General features: G+C 55.7%; 5 protein-coding genes across 5 annotated transcripts; 1 reads left to right on the top strand and 4 right to left on the bottom strand.

Moving 5' to 3' along the window:
* Positions 1-574: 574 nt before the first annotated feature.
* CHGG_04795 (uncharacterized protein) lies at positions 575-2593 on the bottom strand (the record flags this gene model as incomplete). Its single annotated transcript, XM_001224008.1, has 10 exons — positions 575-653; positions 893-909; positions 1103-1172; positions 1232-1325; positions 1382-1540; positions 1596-1738; positions 1833-1918; positions 2132-2276; positions 2444-2515; positions 2583-2593. 10 exons carry the CDS (start codon positions 2591-2593, stop codon positions 575-577), a joined length of 876 nt encoding a protein of 291 aa, XP_001224009.1.
* A 5564-nt stretch (positions 2594-8157) lies between these two features.
* Positions 8158-10754, bottom strand: CHGG_04794 (uncharacterized protein; the record flags this gene model as incomplete). The annotated part of the gene is made up of 3 exons (XM_001224007.1): positions 8158-9187; positions 9241-10017; positions 10081-10754. 3 exons carry the CDS (start codon positions 10752-10754, stop codon positions 8158-8160), a joined length of 2481 nt encoding a protein of 826 aa, XP_001224008.1.
* A 1491-nt stretch (positions 10755-12245) lies between these two features.
* CHGG_04793 (uncharacterized protein) lies at positions 12246-12665 on the top strand (the record flags this gene model as incomplete). The annotated part of the gene is made up of 1 exon (XM_001224006.1): positions 12246-12665. The coding sequence occupies one exon, from the start codon at positions 12246-12248 to the stop codon at positions 12663-12665; it is 420 nt and encodes a 139-aa protein (XP_001224007.1).
* A 1179-nt stretch (positions 12666-13844) lies between these two features.
* Positions 13845-16796, bottom strand: CHGG_04792 (uncharacterized protein; the record flags this gene model as incomplete). Its single annotated transcript, XM_001224005.1, has 1 exon — positions 13845-16796. One exon carries the CDS (start codon positions 16794-16796, stop codon positions 13845-13847), a length of 2952 nt encoding a protein of 983 aa, XP_001224006.1.
* An 809-nt stretch (positions 16797-17605) lies between these two features.
* On the bottom strand, positions 17606-19921 carry CHGG_04791 (uncharacterized protein; the record flags this gene model as incomplete). Its single annotated transcript, XM_001224004.1, has 3 exons — positions 17606-19357; positions 19422-19585; positions 19888-19921. The coding sequence occupies 3 exons, from the start codon at positions 19919-19921 to the stop codon at positions 17606-17608; spliced, it is 1950 nt and encodes a 649-aa protein (XP_001224005.1).
* Between the last annotated feature and the right edge of the window lie 787 nt (positions 19922-20708).

Below are 20708 nucleotides of genomic sequence, written 5' to 3'. Positions count from 1 at the left end.
GGTGTTGGCCCCGTCTCGGGCACCTCCCAAATTAGTGGTGCAAATCTTAGCGGCCGGATCCAGAACCGAGATGGAAGAAGCCGTGAGTGGGAATTGCCAGTTGCACCGTCGTCTGAGGAAGGAGGCCTATTGGACTATTTTCTCTCTACCAAACAACTTATCTGCTCGGTGCTCGAACCTAGGATGGAAGTGAATGTTTTGTATCGGAGACCCTACCCCGCGATATTACCAGTAAAGTTGCCCAGTGGGAGTTAGGGATTCGAATACTTCTATGCTGTTGCTCCTTCCTAAGGTCGGGTGTCGTAGGTACCGCCTACCTAAGCGGTACATACCGGAGACTAGACGCCGCCTACTCCCAACTGGCCTTTTGCAGGAAGGTGGCCCCAACCCACCGATACTCGGTACCGCCAGCTCTTCTTCTGACAACTTTGGCTGGAACTTACCACGACCCCATTCAATTTCCATCCGACACGATATTCCATCGAGCCCACCGGCAAATCATTCAACAATTCACCCTTCCGCCAGCCCCGAAACACGGGCTAGCATTGCATGAAGATGGCAAAACCCTTAAAGATCACAGACAGAGGCACCTTCCATCGCCGCTTCTGTTTGCTGCTAGCATGGCAGCATGGCGTGGACTCCAAAGACCCGAGCTATGTCTGGGTGGTTATCAACTCATCAATTCTAGCTCGAATTTCCACCCCGTATGCGCCCAGAAAAGACGCCACGGAACCTCTACACGATGAATCAAGCATCCCGCGAAATCTCCACCGCATGTCAGTGTCGCGCCCGTTTCCTAGTGTCGCTAGGCCGATTGCTTTTGTGGTTGCTCCGGATGTCGTTCGTCCGGGGATGCCGGCTGCTACCCGGTTTTCGCCCGATACAAACGTACCTGAATTGCATCGTTAGCTATATCGCCCCAGAGCACACGAACCGCCAATACAAGCAAGGGTGGTTGGATCTCTTACACTGGGAAATAAGCCTGGACATGTTCCACGACGGGTCAGCAACTCTCCAATGCAGCAAACGGAAGAGACGACGGCACCGCCTAAGAGGACGTGGCCGGCCGCGGGGGTCATTGATGCTACACAGCGCGCCATACCTTGAATGCCGGGTTGTCGGCTTCACTGCGCGCCTGCGCTATGAGAAGCTGGATGTCCGCATTCGTCATACTGATCATCCAACATTAGTCTCCAAGGCCCTTGGGTTACTCCATGGCCTCGTCACTTACTTCAGGGCGTGCGAAAAGGGGAATGCGGAAAGCGATGACATGAGCCGATGTACGTTTGCTTGATTCGCCATGCCGATGGCGTTGTCTCGAGGATCTGGGGGGTTGTTAGACAAGGGCTTGCGTCAACCGCTCTGCGTCTGGACCCCGCACCTGTCGACCATCCGCTCAGGGGTAAAGTCAACAATCGGGACTCGACCTCGACAAATCCCGCTTGCGTCATCCAGTTTTGAAGCCTCAACGGCGCTCTGGGGTCCTTTGCCGGTTGTATGCTTTGCATATAATTCTGCGACCACACCTGAAGAGCATGGTCTGGCCGTCACGTCAGCGATTATCAGGGCACAACAACACCCCGATGGCCACTCACTTGATGTAAGCGTCCCATTGTCCGATTGTGCGTTGAAGTATATCTCCACCATTTGACACCAGCCTCCTGGGCGAAGGACGCGCAGTATGTCGCTCAGGTAATTCATCCACCTGTTCGCATGGATCCCCCCAGCCATCATCCGGCTGTGTACTAGGTCGAAATAGTTGGACGGAAAGGTGGACCTGGCTTCACGTCAACTATGCGAAGCCCATGGCCGCTGGATTCGGTTTTTCTTACGGGCTGTTGAGGTCGTCAACTTGGAAATCTAGGTTTGGCGGGATATCTTCCGGTACCGGGTATGGATACACGTCGATTCCGATGACCTGGTACGGAGGCGAAATCAGCATGGACGACACCAACCGGGGCTTCACGGGTTATGTGTTGGACACCACTTCTGATTCCTCGGCCATGGATGACCACACTCCTCGCCTGCCCCGTTATTAAACCCTCGTTGAATTGGCAGGCGTGCTAACATGGTGATTGGAAATAGGTAGTCGACCCTCGACGCGTTCTCGAGTCCGCCGTCGCGCCCTTACTAGGAGGACGAGAGCAACACCAACCGGGGTGATTTCACCCACCTCGCATTCAGGATACTGTTCGGCAACCTCCATGGCCCACGCACCGGATCCCGACCCACACTCCAAAATTCGCCTCGGCCGCGGGACTGGTGGGAATATGAGCCTGTTGTCAAACATCATGTTGAAGATCCCATGCATGTATTGGAGGCGATCGATCTCGTCCTGCTCGACCACAACACAGTGAGCAGGTGAGGCACCGACGAACCACACAAGGTACCATTGCTCACATCGTCCACAGGGGCAAAGTATATCCCGTGTTCCAACGCGTACCGCTGGAACTCCCTGTTGCCGTGGACAACAACCTCCCGATAGGTGTTGTCGACAGGCACGGTTTGGGAATCACTATGTCCAGTTCAGTCATGGGCTCTGCACGAATGTGGAGGCATGGCCCAAGCCGCGGATTACACACCCTTCGTTCATGGTTGCAGCAACTCGAATCTGACGTCCCTATTCTGGCGACGCGGCAAATATTGAAGACAGAAGACAACAGGTGCAGAGAACGATGGGTGGGAAAATGCAGTTCCAAGTGGCTCAAGTGGGGAGGGCCAAAAACCCGGGTCAGGCATCATGAGGACTTACATGGCCTTATGCGGGTTTGGGAGGGTGAGCGGAGATACTTCAAGACCCCTTGCTCCCCGGGACGGGCTTCTCAAGGATGGCGTCGGACCAAGTACCTCTTCCTATGCGCTGCGGCACTCCCACGTTTGAAATGAGCAACGCTCGCTTGGTGGGCCCGGGTCCCGTGCTAAAACATTCAGATTGGCCCGACAGAGCGGTTTGCGCGCCACGATGATTTTGTCGATCGGAGGGCATTGCTGGCGCACTACCATTCAAGTCTCTGGGAAAAGGGCCGTCCCGGGACCCCTGTCCTTGATTTGACCGTTCGAGAGAAGCGGGCGGAAATACCACTGCTTGAACCAGTGGCGGCACCTCGGGATTTGGGGAATACTACACCGCTTTGGCCAGGACGACCAGCCGTTGACTACGTGTACGGACGGCTTCCCCGTGGGTGGCGCCTTTCAAACCATGTTTCTGCGTAGGTGTCCGGCCTGCTGGGAGCCCGGAAGTCCCCCGCATCCACTAGGGCCCTCTGCTGATCGAGACGGACAAGCCTGTGACATTACACCCTGCCGGTGGTCAAGCGGCCGCCTCTAGCTCCGGTTGAAATCCGCAGATATTACTCTGTGATTGGAGAGATCTTGCGAGTACTTGGCTGGCAGTTGGACGTGTTCCATCGCCAGGGAAGACCCGGGGACTAAGACACTCTTAGCCTGATGCAGCGCCCAGAACCGACGGCCGGGACAATAGGCCATCGTGCCCTTGGGGCTGTTTTGCGGGTCGGCTTTGTTTCCTTCAGCGGGCACACCACCACGCCTATCAACCCACTCAACACGGGAGATGGTCCGGCACGCGGCTCTGGTTGGGTTAATTAGCCCGTCAGGCATGTCATCTAACGTTGGGTTCGTTAAGAAAGCTCGCATATTGGCACGCTATTCGGGACTCGAGAATCAAACGGACAGTCAAACCCGGTCGCTGGAGACTGGGAATATTTCCGCCAGACTTGGCAAGGGCGACCATTTATGTCTCGGCGGCAACCTTTAGGTGCCATCTCCTATCCTCCTGTACAACGAACGCCATCTGCGTCTCCCGCCGGCTGTTGTACATACAGATCGGACGTTGAGGAGGGACAGCGTTATGTTGCGCCTGGGACCTCTTGTACGCAAGACACCCTGTCGAACAAGCCTTCCAAGGCGTGCCCGGTGAATCCGAGGACACGGTCCTGGGATCGCACGGAAGGTCAAGCCCACCGCCGCCGCAGTGTCCGGTGGAACGGTGCTGCCAGGGGTCGTTTAGGCGGGATTCTGAAGGGACCATCATGGAAGGATTTTTTTTTTTTGCAGAACCCCCGCTGCTTGCCCACCGCTTGCGGGCACTAACATCCCGCTGCTGCAGGACATCAACCTATCTGCCGTACCCTGGTCGGATGTCCCATTGCTCGACCACCTCCCCTTTCCGGTTTGGCCGTTTTGCCGACGATATGAGCTTGCAACCAGGTGCGTGGGAATACAGATACGTGTTCTCCTTCTCGGGAACCTGGGCAATTGTTTGATCGAGGGCAAAAAGGCATTGCACTGGGAGTGAGAACCCCGATGGAGAGGCCTGGGGACCCTAGAGCACATTGGCTGATGTCTGTCCCAGAAGTGCCAACCGGCCCGAAAATGCAGGGGTTAGCGGTACGTACCCCTCCCAGCAGCTTGGGGACGACGCCTCATGTCTTGTCGGCTCCCGCCCGGTTGGTAAATTGCCCGCGCCCACCTGTGCCCATACCACACCAACGGGTCGAGCGGTGTCCTGGACATGGTTTCGCCATGGGGGTCCGGCTTGCGAAATGAATCGGCCACACTGAAACGGTCTCCGGCTTTCGACAGTGGATCTGCGCGGTAATCCCCGTGACCGAGTCGGGTGAGATGCTGACGGGAACCGGGCATGACGAGATCCCGAGGACGAAACGTCGGTGTACCTTTTTGCGGCTAAAATTCAGCCAGGCATGATCGTCTGATGAGAGCTGTTGCAGAGGTAACGTCGTTCTGCCCGTCTTTAGGCATCATCACAAGAGGCCGTCAGGAGCCCCTGCATCGTGCAGCGTCATGAAATAAGGAAAAGGCGGGCACGAATCCAAAGAGCTCGCGAGGTAACGATGGCATGCAACCGAGGTTGTGCACGCGAGAGGACGTGTCAGGAACGAGGCTGGCATTATCCTCAACGCAGTAGCCATCATCCTTGCAGGCGCCACTTGGATTCCCGAGCACTGGGATCGAGTTTCAGGTGAATCATTTGCGGCTATCCCGGGAAAGACGTTCCCATCATTTCCAACTCGGGATCAGCAGAAGAGCAGTACTTCGTCTGTACTGTGTACACTACTTCGTACTCAGACCAAGGACAGAAACGAGCTTCCCAACAATAACATCCGCAACCCAGCAGGATCATCAGCCGGGAAGCCTGCCTGGCCAATTTCGGCTCGTCGCGAACGCTGCACGTCAGTCTCGGGGCCCAAATCAACCAAGTTCCAGCAGTATTGCGAAAGTCCATGCACAAGGACCACTGGGCTTCCCAAGACGCGTGGTTGGCGGGTGAGCAAGGGGATTGAGCCATGGTGCAGGGGTTACTTCCTGCGCAATCGACCGGGGTCCCTCCTAGCCGTCAACCACCGCCTCGGGTCGGTGGGCGATTATCTTTTTTTGCAGCCCGTCCCAACGGCCCCAGCCTTTTTCGAACTCGTGTGACCGCCACAACCTGCAAGCGGCCTTTTCTGGCCGTGGTGGGCTTACCGGATTTCAATGAAGAGCAATGCGAGCGCCAGAAATGCCGGCCCCTGAAGGACGGTTATGTTTCCTCTCCGGGACGACGCCGTGTTCCCCGAGACGGCACCTGCCCCGCGGGTGTTGAGCTCGGGGCCCCGAGGGGCACATGTCGCTTTCGCAACGCCGAGATACACGATGAAATACCGACTTGTGTTACCCATTACTAATGAAAGACAACTCCAAACCCCCACCAACGGACCGTAATCTCCTTCCGGCTTCGCCCATTTTTTTTTTCTTTTCCCTTTCGAACCTCAGCCCCCGAGGCCGTCCCAGGCGGCCGGGTTCGTGCAACCTTGTCAGATCACCCCTCCTTTTCGGCGACCTCTCCCGAACCCACCGGTCTTGGCGTGCTTTTTCTCGGTCAGAAGTCCATCAAAACGGGTTCCTCGGGTTTGTGGATACCGTTTTAGCGTTGGAGCGAGAAAAGAAATCTGGCATCCTGACGGAAGCGTGGGCATCCGATCACGGCCACCTTGCCTTGGTCGACTCATCTGACTCCTCAACCCTTTGTCAATACCCTCCTCAGGCGTTCTCGCACGCCTTGATCACTGACCCCGCGGGGTAGAGGCACGGAATAGTTGCGCGAAGTGGGTATCGGAGGGTCGGTTCCTGCAAAGGATGCATATGCGACTCACCAACGCGGAGGGGGGCTCGCGCGGTGTGGCTTGCATATTCACACAGCTATCGGTTTTCGTTCGGGCCCACCCTGTGTCTACCGGCGTCAGTGAATCTGAGAGGCCGGGCAGCCGTCCACCCAAGGTTCCTTGTCTCCTGCAGGCACGAAGAGAGAGCCTGGTATTGGGGTGTGATCGCGGGGGCTAAGAGAGAGAATGATATGGGACGGCGATGTCGATTATCATGCTCGGGAAGCGTAAGCGAGGGGTTCATTGGCTCTTGCGTGCTCGTTTCGTCGATGGCCCCTTCTACCGGCCCGTGGTGTCGGTAATAATATACGGGTTCCGCTTCGCCGTAGCTGTCCCTCCTCTCCTGCATACCTGCGGTATTTTACTTCGGGGTCGGTCTCTTATGCTTCTTCATGCCACGTAGGTACTTGGCAATGGAGACCTTTAATCAACATTAGCCACACCACCGAGTGACGACGAAGAGTACTACGCTCAACCAACACCAACACCTGTGCCGTACCATCCGATGCACCATCATCGTCTTTACTTCGTCCTCTGCTTTTTTGGCCCCTCTCTCGGTGGCTTCATTGCCAGCTCACTCTGCAGACCTGGTGTCTATCACCCGTGACACCTTCCGCCTCCGGCTGAGCCGCTCTCACCTCACCCGCTAGTAGTCGGGGAAGGGGTAAAAAAAAAAAAGCAAAGTTGTCTAGCTGAACCCTGGGAACAACGCCAAGCGCCTGTCCGCATAATCGCTGTCTCACTCATCCCCAATATCTTTGTGGTGGCGCATATTGTTGTTCCTGTAGAGGACCCATCCGCTGCTGCATATGCGTAGGCGTATTGTATTCGTGCGTTGGGGGCGTGCGTGCCCAAGCTATCTATCGCCCCAGATGGTGTAATCTCCGTTTGCGTCTCCTCCCCTCCCATGCGCGCGTCCTCCTTCCTCCGTCTGCTGTCTGCTGTCTGCTGTCTGGATGTCTGAGTCGGTGGGGTCAGAGGGGGGGTTGGGGTTGGGCTGGAAACACCCTTCCCTCCTCCGAAACATAACGGGCCGTGCTAGCCAACGAGACGGCTCACTCACTCACTCACTTCCCTGGATATGGTGTAGAGGTAAAAGAGAAGGATGGGGGGGCCGACGAGTTGTCGGAGGTTGCGTGAGTGGGCTGGGGGAGGCTCTACGAATCATGGGTACTTCGTTACTTCGTACTTTGTGTAACTAAATAAGCCTTCGTTCGGCCTTTTCCCCTAGGTGGTTGATTGGCCTGGTAATTCATTGTCTTTTCTTTTCTTTTCGCTTTCGGTTCGCCGGCCGGTTGGCGGGCGTTGTAGATCTGTGCTGCTCATTGTAATCTGATCTAGCCCCGGCTTTTTGGGGGGTTGTTGCCCTTTGTTGTTCTGTTTCGTTTTACTTTTTGTTGTAGTTTCTGTTCAACCCTCTCTCGGAAGATCCCCACAAGAGAGAGAGAGAGAGAGAGAGAAAGCTTGTGATGTGAGTGAGTTGATGTCAAGGATGGGGTATGTTGGGCACTATGTCCTTGTCATAATCGCTTTTCCGGAGGGGTTGTTTTCTACATGAAGCCTCTCTTTTGGATCCGGTAGGGCAAGTTAGAGCTGATCATCCATTCTGTTTCGTGCGGGGGTTGATAGAAACATGAAGGAAGATAAACCTAGAGGAAGGTAGGAAGAGGGACAGAAATGCTGGTCGTTGCGTAAGGAACGGCTAGCTTCCTAGTAGCTCAAGAAGATGGGACACGAGTCAACGACCTCAAAAAAACCCAGTAAAGAAGGCAAACCAGGTTCTACACAACCAAACCACTTTATTTCTATTCCGATGGTTATCCCCTCTCCCACCCACCGATATATGCCTGGCGCCGTTACACAGTACAATACACACAACCCCCCACCGCTGCGTCGAACCACAAACCACAAACCATGTCCAACGTCGCATTCCCCACTAACCAGGCGGAGCTCAAGACAGCATAAGGCATAAAGCAGATCAACACCAGGTGAAGACGGGATTCCGCCCCTTGATCATCTCCAACCGCTCCACAATCACCTTCCTCTGGTTCCCCTCCATGCCCGTCGCGGCCGCATACCCCAGGTCGCCGCCCTCCAGATCCTCATCCTCCTCCCTGTACTCCACAAAATTTTGAGGATCGCCGTGGTCTAGGCTCAGCCGTCCGTTATTGCCACCGTTGCTGTAGAGTTGCGAAGCAAGCGAGTTGCTCTCTCTCCTGGCGGCGGCGGTGGTGGTGAAGGAGAAGCGGGTTTGGTGGTCTGCGCCCGCGCCGCGGTCGGGGGAGTAGACGTTCAGCGACCTGTGGCTGTTGGCGGCGCGGGGGAATTGCGGGCGGGTTGGTTTCCCGTTGCTGTTGTTGCTGCTACGGTCCCCCAACGTGGCGCCATTGCTTGACAGGCCCGGAGACGGGAGGTCGTCCTGCAGCGCCAGCTCGAATCGACCCGGGTGTGGTAGGTTAGCAGGCGGGCTGGTGACGGTGATACCGAGAAGGTCACCGACAGGGCCGGCGCCGGATGTGGTGGGGGCAGACGCTGCGTGGGCACCGGAGCTACCGGCGGCGCCAATGTCCATCTCCTCCTCGCTGATGATGTCGCTGCTAGCCTTAGAGTGGGCTGTAGCGGTCGCCGACAGGGCGGCAGGGTCGGACTCGGCGTTGGCGCGGCGGCGCATTTCGGCACTCGCAACACGCATGGGCACGGCGACCGGGACGTCAACGAGGTCGTCCCAGACGCAGACTTTGGCGCGGCGGGTGAGCTCAAGTGGTCCATGGTCGGGCGTCTTGAGCGTTTCGACGACGTTCCAGGCCTGGCCTTTCATGACGGCTATTTGGCGGGCGAACATGCGCTCTTGAAAGTCGTTGTCCATCTGGAAGACGCGGCGGAGGGCCAGCTGGGTCTGGCTCCACCATTGCGTGGATGTAAGAAGCGGGAGGAAGTGGTCCCGGGTTTTCTGGGAGAAAGGCCGGCCGATGAGATCGACAGGAAGGAAGAGCCAACCAAAGGGGAAGCTGGGGACTGTTAGAGGTTTGTTACTTGTTTTGGTATTATGAGATGTGCTCACCTTCTCCAAGCATCAGGGTGCTTCCAAGGCCATGACAGGGAGTTGTCAATAGCCCCCAATGAGATCTTGGGATCCGGCGTGGCCGACACTGGCGTTGATGCGTTCATAGGCCGCTCAACGCGGTAAGGGTATGACGCTCTCGTTTTCGGCGGCTCCCTCTGGGACAGGTCGACAGGCCTCGGCCCCGGTTCCGGATCCGACGTATCCATATTGAGGTGCACGGGTTCCGACGCCACCGAGACCTGCTCGGTCTCCCAATCGACCTTGATCATCCAGTTATCCAACCCTCTATCCGTGTTCCGCATAATGTAGTCCAAGATGACGAGCTTTTCGAGCTCCTCCCTGAAGGCCTGTTTCAGAGTCGGTGTCCAGACGAAATTGCCGGGGCCTGGCGTTTGCGACTGCGGGCTGTCGTTGCCATCATCGCTATCCCCGTCGTTGTGCGCGCTACCCGGACGGCAGTTGTCGGCCCATCGCCGCTTTCGTTTCCTGTGAGGATCTGTTGTCCGGAAACCCGAGAGATACTGGTCTGGCCATGGGTGTTCGCGCAAGAAGATGTTTGCATCTTTGAAGCCCTTGAGGAAGACTTGGAAGCTGCCCGGTTTAGAGGGTAACGGCTTCCTTTTCCTAGAGAAGGCGTACCGGTCCCAAAAGGGGTAGTGGAACGACTTGGAGGAGAGGTAGACGACATCTGTGTACGGGACGAGGTGTGTGCGTAGTTGCGCGTCGAGGACGTACGCGGCGGCTTCGCTAACGTACGAAAGGTTGGGGATGAGACTAGGGGATGAGTTAGCGTTGCGACAGCTCGTTCCGGAAACATGTTAGTTAGAGTTAACAAACCAAGCTCTGCCGAAGAAGCATGGGAACAAGTTCCGATGAATCCACTTATTCCATTTCGGGTTGCCAGCCGCATAGGGCTCCTCGTCCTTGGGTTTGAAAACGCCCACCACTTTCCCGTCGGGATTCCTCGCAAAGTAGCTACCAGAGCTCCCCTGGGAAATCATACGGGGATGTACACCTTGCCGTATGGCGGACCTGACGCTGTCGACGATGACCTCGAATTCGGCCTTGGTCATGTAACCGGGCTCCGGGACGGCCAGCATTTCGGCTGTCACAGGCCGGACGCCCTCCGGAGGCTGGAAGACGGAGTGGTGTATCTCGAGACGCTCCTCCTCGCCCTTCTTCTTGTGTCGGCCGCGCTTAAACTTGGAGGCAATCTCATCGGCCCAACGCTCGAGACGGGCATTGATAGCCTTCAGGTCGACGCCCGAGTTCCTCCGGCCACGGCGACGGTGACGGCCCCCAGACCGGGATGTATCACGGAAACCGGCTGATTCTGAGTATTTCGGAGTGGCCATGCCCGAGTGCGGGCGGGGCTGGCCGATGGGAGCATAACGTGGGGCGGTTGGCGGTTGCAGCGAGGCATAGCTGGCGGCGAGCGGGTCGTCGTCCGAGTCGTCGCTAACGTCGGCCTGCGCAAGGCGCTCGTATCCGGTGGTCGCGGGCCGTGGCATTTTGGATTTGATGCTTTCGGGTTCCGATGTGGGTGATGATGGATGTTGAAAATCTCTTTGCAAAGACGGGATGGTTATGCCATGGATGGCCGATGGAAGCAAAAGGGGCAGCAGGGGCAGCAGCTATTAACACAAGGGTAGAAGTAACAAAATATTATTAATACGAAGATAGGAATCAAAATACTAGGTTCAGTATCTGGCAGTATAGAATTGGCATCGACAGAGACACCGCAGCCGTTCGGTCTGCAAGGACACAGTGGTTTGGAGAAATGTTGTCAAATGTCAATTGCAACTCGACACCAGGTCGCCAATGACGGCAGCAGAGACAATGTTAGGTTAGTACGAAGTTGAGGTGACGAGTCCAGCAGCAGCTGCAAGTGTGTGTGAGTGGGGCGACACTTTCGCTTTCCGGGGCTCGGCCACACCCGTCCGGCGGAGAGCACAGTAGATATTAATTTAAAGACTGGCCTAAACGCACGGTGCCGCCCATTGCCGAAGGGTCCAACCATGAAACAAGGAAAACCCTCTCCAGAACACTGCTCATCAGACATCGTCAACAACATGGCGTTGCCCTGAACATGGGATTTTTCAGACTTTTCCATTAAAAAATGACCGGCGCTCTGCTGTGCCGGCAGATCCCCATCACTCCCATGTGGAAAAGCCCCGGCATCGGGTGACAGACCCCTGTACGGCCCTGGAAGTCGGAGTTCGTCTCCCAATCGGGTGCCTCAGCAAGTGCCTCAGGGTCCGAACAGGGTCCAGTGCAGAAGGCCGCAGCCTCGTGCCTCATCCTCAATGGTCTGGCACAGCCGGCACAGCCAGCCAGGTAGCCAGGTAGCCAACAGACAGTCAGCAACGAAGGAACTTCTCGGAACCGGCAGAGGAGGTATTATGAATCCCCTCCCGCCTAGGACAAGTGTCCTACCACCTGTCACTTTCATCAACGCTGCCCATCCTCACACCGCAGCGAGACTTCTTCCTCCACCACGAGAAAAAGAAACACAGCGAGAGCACGGGCAGAGTCTGTCCTGCCCTCAGCCTCACTTTTCTTCATCCTCACACCGACTTTGTAATGGTGAAACAGTATCTCGTCTCCCAACATCTTTGTTCACCCACCAACTGCCATCCTTGAAGGATATATCTTGAACAGGCCATTTGCCCCTGTAAAATAAATATATATTCACTTGTTTTTTCCCTCCACGGCCCTTATATTTCCCAGGCCATCTTAGCCTTTCTCCCTCCACCCCGGCCGATCACCCATACCAGCAGCCCACACCGCTGTTCCAGAGTACGGGTACCATAACCGCGCACTCCCCCCCGAGCATCCATCCATTGGTAGTCACAGGCCCTCCCAACAACAAGGAGAAACCTGAGAACGAGACCCAACAACCCCAGAAAACCAACCCCCGAAACCCACCAACACCAACCCCAACCCAACCCAAACAAAACCAACCAAACCAACCGCCAAAGAAAAAAAAAAAAAAAAGCAGGATGACACGCCAATACTTCTGCTGGAAAGTCAGCCTCTCCTTCCGCTGCGGCTGCACCGAGCTGGCCCCCATCGTCCACCGCTGCCCGCCCGACCGCGAAGGCTGCAACAGCTGGCTGACCCACAAGCGCACCGACAAGTACTGCGAGACGCACCGCGCCAGCTGGGGGCTCGCCCAGTCTTCCGACGGCGGTTCTCGCTCTCCTTCTCCCTCTCCTTCTCCTTTCACTGGGCTGTCTGGGTCGGCTTGGGAGGGGGGTGAGGGTTTGAGTGTGGGTGTGAGTGCTGGTCAGGGTCAGGGTCAGGGTCAGGGTGAGGGTGAGGATGGGTTGAGGAGGCGGGGCAGTCCGGTCGCTGAGGGCGTTGATGGCGGCGAGGCGGGGGCTGCGGTTTCCGGGAGGAGGGTTGTTGGGTATTACTAGGGGAAAGGATGGCGGGATGGTTATGGGACGTACAACACAGTCCGGGGGTGTAAGGGCGACTTCGAAGTTGATCCCCACCTGTGGTACATACATATATACCAAGGATGGGCTGGGATGGGACGACAATAATGCGTGGAATGATGAAGGAAATGCTACCTTTACGACAGGGCATTGGGTCTTCCAAAGACGGAGGGGGGTGCTGACCCTAACGGAGGCGGCGCCGCGGGAGGAAAAGATATACTAATGGCGGGAGAAACTGGATTACGGGGAAGGGCCCGCCAGCTATTGCCCGCATACCACACCAAGACCACAACTCGGATACAACCACGGTATCACTCTAGACGCAGCCTGGAGAGACCCGCACTACGATTAGAATGGCACGATCCGCTCCTTTCAGACTGCACGCTATAATACAACTCAATTCTTCTCCTAGATGGATAATATCTGCCGAGTTACTCCCTTCTCTTGCCGATAACTAACGCCGTGCATGCCGATGTCAACGACGATATTGCCCGTGTCCATACCCGCTGAGTAATTTAAGAGTAATCAGTACCGCATTCTGCGGAGTACGCAAGAACAAAACCACACGGCCCCCCGTGAAGGTAAGAAAAAAAAAAAAGAAAACGGGCCATAAAATACAGTGCCTGAGCCTGCTCACCCGTCCCTGAGATCCCTTTGCGCAAGCCATGGAAAAGAGCCGCGGCCTCGTCCATCTTTTCTCTAAGCCTCGTTGCGCCCAAGCAACCCTTGACCAACCTATGCCCTTCCTACATCGAAGAGTGCCTCCTCAACTTTTTTCCCCCCATTAATCCCAACTTCGTAAACAGACTCTGTTCATCTCCCGACATTAACATTAGTTAGTAAAGCCGCTGCAAACATTTGGTATGCGCTCCGATCCCGTGCGCCTTTCTCCGACTCCCAAGGAAGGTATCGAATACCGCATCCATAACCCATGACTGCCGTCCAATTGAACGCCAAAAAAACAAAACGAGAAAAGGGGTCACCAAAACCGAAATAGAGAGAAGGTCATGCAGACGAGACGTCCCCTAAATGAACCATATATATACCCGACGAGGCCAACATGAAACGAGTGCAACATAGAGAGGTAATAACGACCTGCTTGACTCGACACCGACAATTCGATCGCTAGGGCTGCGCCTGAGAGAGAAATAAAACGACTCAGAGCTGCCAAGAAACCGTCTTCTGTTTGTTCTTTTGACTCGCGAAAGACAGCGACGACCGGGGTCGAGGTGGACCGTCCCGGGTGGGCGACGGAGTATCATTGTTGGCTTGTCTGTCGTGGAGAATGTCGTGGACTTGGGAAGAGTTGTGACGGTGCAGTCCTGGAGTCAGGGCGGGCTGTGTCGCGATGTCCTCCTCGATCTTCCTGCCGGACAGCAGCTCGTGGAACATGGGCGAACCAGGAAGAGGTCGCGGCCGGGACGGGCTGATGCCATGTACATTTGATTCTCCATTCAGCCGTCCGCCAGATAACATCTCGTAAAACAATGGCGACCGGTCCAGGTGCAGCGGCGGCGTGGAAGGTCCTCCGGCCGAGCGACTGCTGAGGCTGATCCTTCTGCCCGGTAGCGACTTAGGCATCCCGGGGTCACACGGATGCTGTGGACTCGGCAAGGGTGTGATCCGAGAGGCCAAAGCCTCCTCGTCGACTTGTTTGTCGTGGGGATCGAGAGGCTGGGACGAAGGACCCGGGTGTTGCCACGACTGCGGTTCAGCCGAGCACCGGTAGTTCAGATCGTTAACATCTCTGCCGTGGAGCACTTCACTAATATCAACACCACCACCCGAGCGGCACCACTCACGGCGCTGCCAGTACCGGTTGATATCCTCGTGTTCTTGCTGTAGCCGGTATTTGAGAGACAACCGGTCTTTTCTGTTCGCCTCGGCTTGCGCCGTCTCAATCTCTTCAAGGAGGCACTGATGCCACTTCGCCGCAGATGGATTTGATTCCTCCACACGAACCTGTCGGTGGCAGAGCTTACAACTGCGCTCGGGAGGGGCTGCGTCGGGGCCGTCACGGCAATGCCACCAACCCCCACGGATGCGCTGTAGGGTACTAGGCCAGGCGTCGTCGGGTTTATGGTATTCCTTGTTCCACGTATGCTTGGTTGGCCGAAGCTCTTGATCCCGTTGCTCTTCCCTCATATTATAAACCGAGGTTTCCACCTGCAGAAGAAGGTCCTTAAACTTTTCCAGTAGCGTGGTACCTCGCAGCGGGATAACATTTTTGGCTTCCAGGATGTGGAACCACTCTGGCACTGCAGTAACAACGGTATCGAAATTCGATGCGGGGGCGACGGGAGTTGGCTTTTCTGGCTTGCGCCAAACGTCCCCCTGATCGAACGCCTTCATTCTCTCGTCGACGACGAGTTGGGCGTTGCGAATAATAGCCTCGTGAGTCCGGTCGTCCTGTTCTTTTAGGTTGCCTCGGAGCCCGACCATTGCTGCCGCGATGCCTAGCTCTGTGTCTTGGTCCTCCATCATCTTCCTTCGGCTGGCTCGAGTCCGCTTTTGGTCAATCATGGTGGGTGCTCGGAGGTCAAGACCGAGCGCATGCGTGATATTAACACGGCTTCGCATGATGATCTTATTCAATTCTTCGCGCACTGCATCCTGCTCCTTCATCAGAAGTTCCTCCGCCTCAGCAACCATGGCGATAACTTTCGCTCGTTTTTTTCGAGTCTTTTCCTCCCCACGAGGCAGCGTGTTCGACATTGCCCGCTGGCGTTCGTAGCCCAACTGAGCAAGGTTCTTCTCATTGGACACGAAGACATCCTGGAGACGGTTCAGGTCAGCCCGGTGCTCCTCCATTATCTCGGCGAATACTTTGGTCTGCGCGGCATAACCATGGAGTTGTTGGTCAATGGTAGCCGAATCAAAGCCCTCGTAGATCGGCCGACTCTCTTCCAGCTCCCTCTCAAACTCGCGGTTGTGCTCCCCCATGTCGGGCGGTGGGAAGTGGAAAAACGCATGACGGTAGACTTTGACGGTGTTGTAAGGGTCAGAGGGGTCACCCTCGACCTGCTTGGCAAAGAGAGGATTGTCAAGGCCCAAAGAGTGTTCGACCAGTCCGCCTACGATGTGGGGAACTCCTCTCATATCAACTTTGGGGATTTCGGGCTGATGGCCAGCTGCAGGAACCGCGATGTCGGCCTGTGGCCCTTGCGGGACTCGAGATCGTTGCGGTGCTTGGTTTCCACTTTTGGCCTTCTTCCGAATCGTCCGGTGGCTGCTCTTCCTCCGCGCCCGGGCGGAATGTAAAACTCGATAGCATGTGGGGGCGGCGGGAGGTATAGAGGTCGTTGGGCGCCGCACTGAAGGCGTTGACACGCGGGCGATATCGCGCGGTGGCTCTTGAGAAACCGCATCATCGTCACCCTCGCTATCGGATTGTACAGCTTCATCTTCCTTGTCGGGTGCTGTGTCCTTATTTTGCGCTGCCTGGATCGTCTTGAGGGAAGTGAAGGCCGGCCGAGCGGCAGTTGTCAAATCGATTTCCGGGCGCAGCGATGCTGTGATGTCTTCCAAGCGTGGCTCCAGACAAGTGGTTTTCCCCTGGGGATTTGAAGTAGAAGCTCCCTTGTAAGGAGCGGTATCGTGATGATCCCGCACTGGATTGCTCTCCCGGAGCGTGAGTGATGCCAAATCCCTCGGTAGATGGGTGTCCGCCGGGAAAGCAGCTGGCGAGTAAGTGACCGTCATGGTGGCTGTTTCTGCCGACACTCCTTTGAAATAAGACCCATGAGGGCTATTCCCGCATTCAGACATGGCACCAAAATCGGGATTGTCGTGTTTGTCGGGTTTATCGGCCTCCAACTGCTTGTTATCCTGCGGATGACAGTCTGTTTGGGCCAGGTTTGCCCCAGGATATGTGCTCAATGCTGGGCCGGTGCCGATCGCGCGAATGACCATTTGAGAATTTTCGATAGTCAGGCGATATGCCAATGGAGCCATCAATGTCCCGTTCTGGCGCTCGATGTAAGCAGAGTTCTGTGTCTCTCGCAGGTCCTGGTCGATCTGCTCGCTCTGCTGGTTTTGCACAATCCTCTCAGAAGAAGGGGCGGCAAGCGTTGGCGCCGCCCTAACTTCCAAGGTCGTTTTGGAAAACATTGTGTATGGTCGTGGTATTGGAGTGAGGTTGGTGGAAAAGCGAAGCGATGATCGAAGTGAGAAGTGTCCAACTTCAAAGTTGTTCCCAGGAGGGGTTTCCCAGAATCATGGGGTCGCGGTCAAACCCGAAGGGCGGAAGCGAGCAACGGGTTTGGTGTAAGTCAAAAAGTTGGTTGGAAGTCAGTCGGATTGGGTGTGTGAGAGAAAGGCGCGTGTCTCGGGGTCTAAATTGGAGACCAAGAATGGGTTTGGCGTCTCGAAAACAAGAAGTAGAAAAAGTAGAATAAGTCGGATTGTTTGGGAGGCGAAAAGCTAAACCACCCAGCCGACTGAGAGCCGCTGGGAGCAGTCAACTCCAGCCGGACGCTGTGTAAACACCAACAAATATAATCCAACGTGCTAGTCCCAACGATGGAATCCAACGATTGCGGTGAGCAAAGGGCACGGGGATGGAAGACGGTGTCGAAAGAAAGGCACGATTCGTCGATTGATTAAGGTGGCAGGTGGGAGGTGGGAGGTAGGTACGATCGAGTGAAGTCGGAATCACTTCAATTAGGTAGAGCAGGTACCTACCAGGCAAAGAGAGGCGAGTTTTGACCAGCACTGTTTCCCCCACAACCGAGGTACGCCTGCTACAAGCAGGGAACACCCTGAACCTCAAGTTATTCCTGCTGCCTTTGCTCTCGTCCAATCCTGGCAATGATACACGGCGAGATGGTGGCCAATGCACTCCGACGACCGTGTGCTTTTTTATCTCTACCTTCTGCCGTGCACCCATCGCTAAATGCTAAATGCCCAATGCCCAGTGCTCAAGCAGACAACGGCCCAACCATGACACGCTCATTGCGTTTCCTTGTAAGGTACAGCTCTTCGGAAACGGCCGATTTATGTTGCTTCTTCTTGACAGCCTCGATGCTCGCAAACCGACCTCGGGCACCGTGCTTGAGCTTGGTGATCATGTCGGCCGCCTTGCCCTTGGTGATGTCTTCTGGCCCCAGTTCTTCCTTGGCGCCTCTCAGCTTATTCAGGTATTTGAGCTGCCCCTCGGTGGCTGGTGCCTTCCTCCAAGCCAATCTTGTCCCGATGATGTAGAAGGGGTAGTTCTCTTTGGCATAGCTGTCGCAGCCGTGAACGGCATCTGCAAAAAGTACGGTGCTTAGAACCTCACGGGGAGCTGCATAAGGGGATTTTGATACCCCTGCTGGCAGAGCCCTCACTTCCCATGCCTTAAACTTGGGTTGGCCGGGTCCTGAGTCGGGAACACTCTCCAGTTTCAGGTACGTTCCCTCGGGACCGTTGAGGATGAATTTGTCTGGGGTAATCTGGACCCAGGCATGCTGACTGATTGAGCGAATATGCTTCTCGCCCGACGTGTCGGCAATTAGATCCAGGACTGAGTCGTATTCGGTAAAGGTGACGTTGTACGAGTGCCCCGTCGACTCGGCCTCGGCCATGCGCTGCCGTACTTGAGTCTCCCTCGCTTTCTCTGCTTCTTTACGGTCGAATATCTCGAACATCTTGTCGGCCGATGCCTCGTTCACCAACTCGTCAGGGTCCAGCCCAAACAAGGTGGGGGTGGTGACGATGCCGGTCTCGAGGCCAGCTACCATGTCGATGATGTGGCAATCCTGCTTGCCAGAGTGTAACCTCATACCGCGGCCAATCATCTGGATCAAGAGGTTTCGCGATCGGGTTGGCCTCGCCAACACGATACAGTCGATGTTGGGGATGTCAGTCCCCTCGGTGAAGACACCGCAGTTGACGAGCACGGGGAACTCGCCCTTCTTGAAGGCGTCCAAGCGTTCAGCTCGGTCGCGCGTCGGCGTATCGCCTGTCACAAACCGAGCATCTACGCCATAATGGCGAAATCTCTGGGTCAAGGCGGAGACATGGTTCAGGTCGACACAGAACACCAGAGTGGATTTCCTCCCGGCGGCCTTGGCGAACCAAGCGCGGACGACGACGTCGTTGAGCTCGACGGTGTTAACCGCGTGGGAGAGGGCACTGGTATCGAACTCGCCACTCCCACTTTGGCCCTTTCGCTTGACTCTAGACAAGTCTGCCTTGCTCTCGACCGTGGTGAAAACGACATCGCTGAGCCACTTCTCGCTGATCATATCCACATAGTCCTTGTGGTATACTATCTCGTCGATGGCCGCGCCCAGCTGGAGCCCGTCGAAACGAGAAAATGTAGCCGACACGCCGACCAAATGCGGAGAGTCGGACTGCTTGTGCCTGAGACCGAGATGAGCCAGCACCTTCAAATAGCCTGGGGAAACGATGTGATGGGCCTCATCAACAAGAACCAGCTTGAATCGGTCAGGGTCAAACTTCAAAAGGCGGTCTCTAGAGATGATGCTCTGCAAGCTGGCCACGGTGATGTCGGCAGTGCCGGAAGCCGATAGCTTGCCGAGCTCGAGCTCGATGGTCTTATCCGGGTACGTGTTGGAGCAATGCCGGGCGGCTTGCTCGACGAGTTCTCGCCGGTGGGCTAGGATAAGGGTTTGGGTTGCCTTCCCCGACCGAGGCTTGACTCGACCAATAAGTTGAGTGAAGATGACCTGGCACCGTCAGCGATGTTTTATTTACTTTTTTCTCTTCGTTGACGCAGGACGAGTTTCCTACAGTCTTGCCGCTGCCAGTAGCCAGGGATACACCCAAACGCTTATGGCCATCCTCGATGGATTGCAAAACAGACTGGATACACTCTTCTTGGTATTTGCGCAAAACGAGAGCCTTGGGTTGGGGAGCCGGGGGTGGCTCGGGTGGCTCTGGCAGGTCGGGCAAGTCTGGCACTTGTTCATCAAGTCGTCGTTTCGAGTCGGATATCCCCCGATGTGAACATGGTTGGAATGGTGATCTCGCCGCCCTTCGCGGTACCCTCATTCTAAGAGTTAACGCAACTAATCGTTTCATGTTTGCCTTGAAATCGTTGCTCGCGATCGCTGATGTTTTGACTTTTGAAGTTTCACGACTAAGAGTGACGTTGGCACCAGCAGTCGCCAACTGGCAAAACAATCCCTGGAAGACCGACCAGAGACGCGATTGGCAGACACTTCTTTTTCGAGATCGGCTGGCACTGTACGCTTACGAATGTGGCCAGTGTTTCCATTCAATATTTTCATCTCGAACTCATCCGACGACTTGAGTCGTGCATGATTTAATGAAGCATGTGAGATCTCAACGTCTACATGGTAATCGAAAATGCATCTATAGATCTAGACATCCCGAACTCGAAACTTAGGCTTTTTATGGCCATGATAGTTGAGACTATTGACTTTTCTTGCCAATCTTTGCGCAGTTCACAACTTTTCTATCAATTGTCAAATACCAGCCGAAGATGGACTTGAATCAATCAAGCGACGATGGCGCTCAGGACGCCGGCCGCCTAAGGGAATCAGTGTCGATGGCTCTTAGGCAGTTGCAACAGCCACACCGAGCAAGGGCACACTCGAACGAAATTCCAGAAAGCGATGAAGGGGAGCTTGAGGATCGGGGAGAATGACGATAACACCGAAGATGAGGATGATAATGGAGAACATTATCGACGATATCAACAACCTTTGACGATCTCGAAGACCAATCTAAATATCCAAGACAATACTCAGGGATCCCCAGTTGACAGCCACGACAGCCCCCTCGCCCAGCGCCTCCGAAGCCCCCGCAACACTCGACCACTACTCCCTCTAAGCCCAAGCTGGACACGCCAACAGCCCGACCCATTCCTACCCCCTCCACGCCAACCAACCGCGGAACCTATTCTGCTTAAGAAGCTGCAGGTTGGCAGCCAGCGGTTCCGCCTTCCGAGTTCCCGATGCAAGCGCACCCTCTCCCAACCCCCTACCCCCCCTGCACAGCCGACGGCTATGCCGCCGCAACAACAACAGCAACAACAAAAGCAGCCCAGACTGA

Source organism: Chaetomium globosum, genomic scaffold (genome assembly GCF_000143365.1).
Source record: "Chaetomium globosum CBS 148.51 scaffold_4 genomic scaffold, whole genome shotgun sequence".
In the NCBI taxonomy this organism is placed as follows: Eukaryota; Fungi; Ascomycota; class Sordariomycetes; order Sordariales; family Chaetomiaceae; genus Chaetomium; species Chaetomium globosum.
Note: the sequence above shows the minus strand (reverse complement) of the source record. Positions and strands in the feature narration are given on the sequence as shown.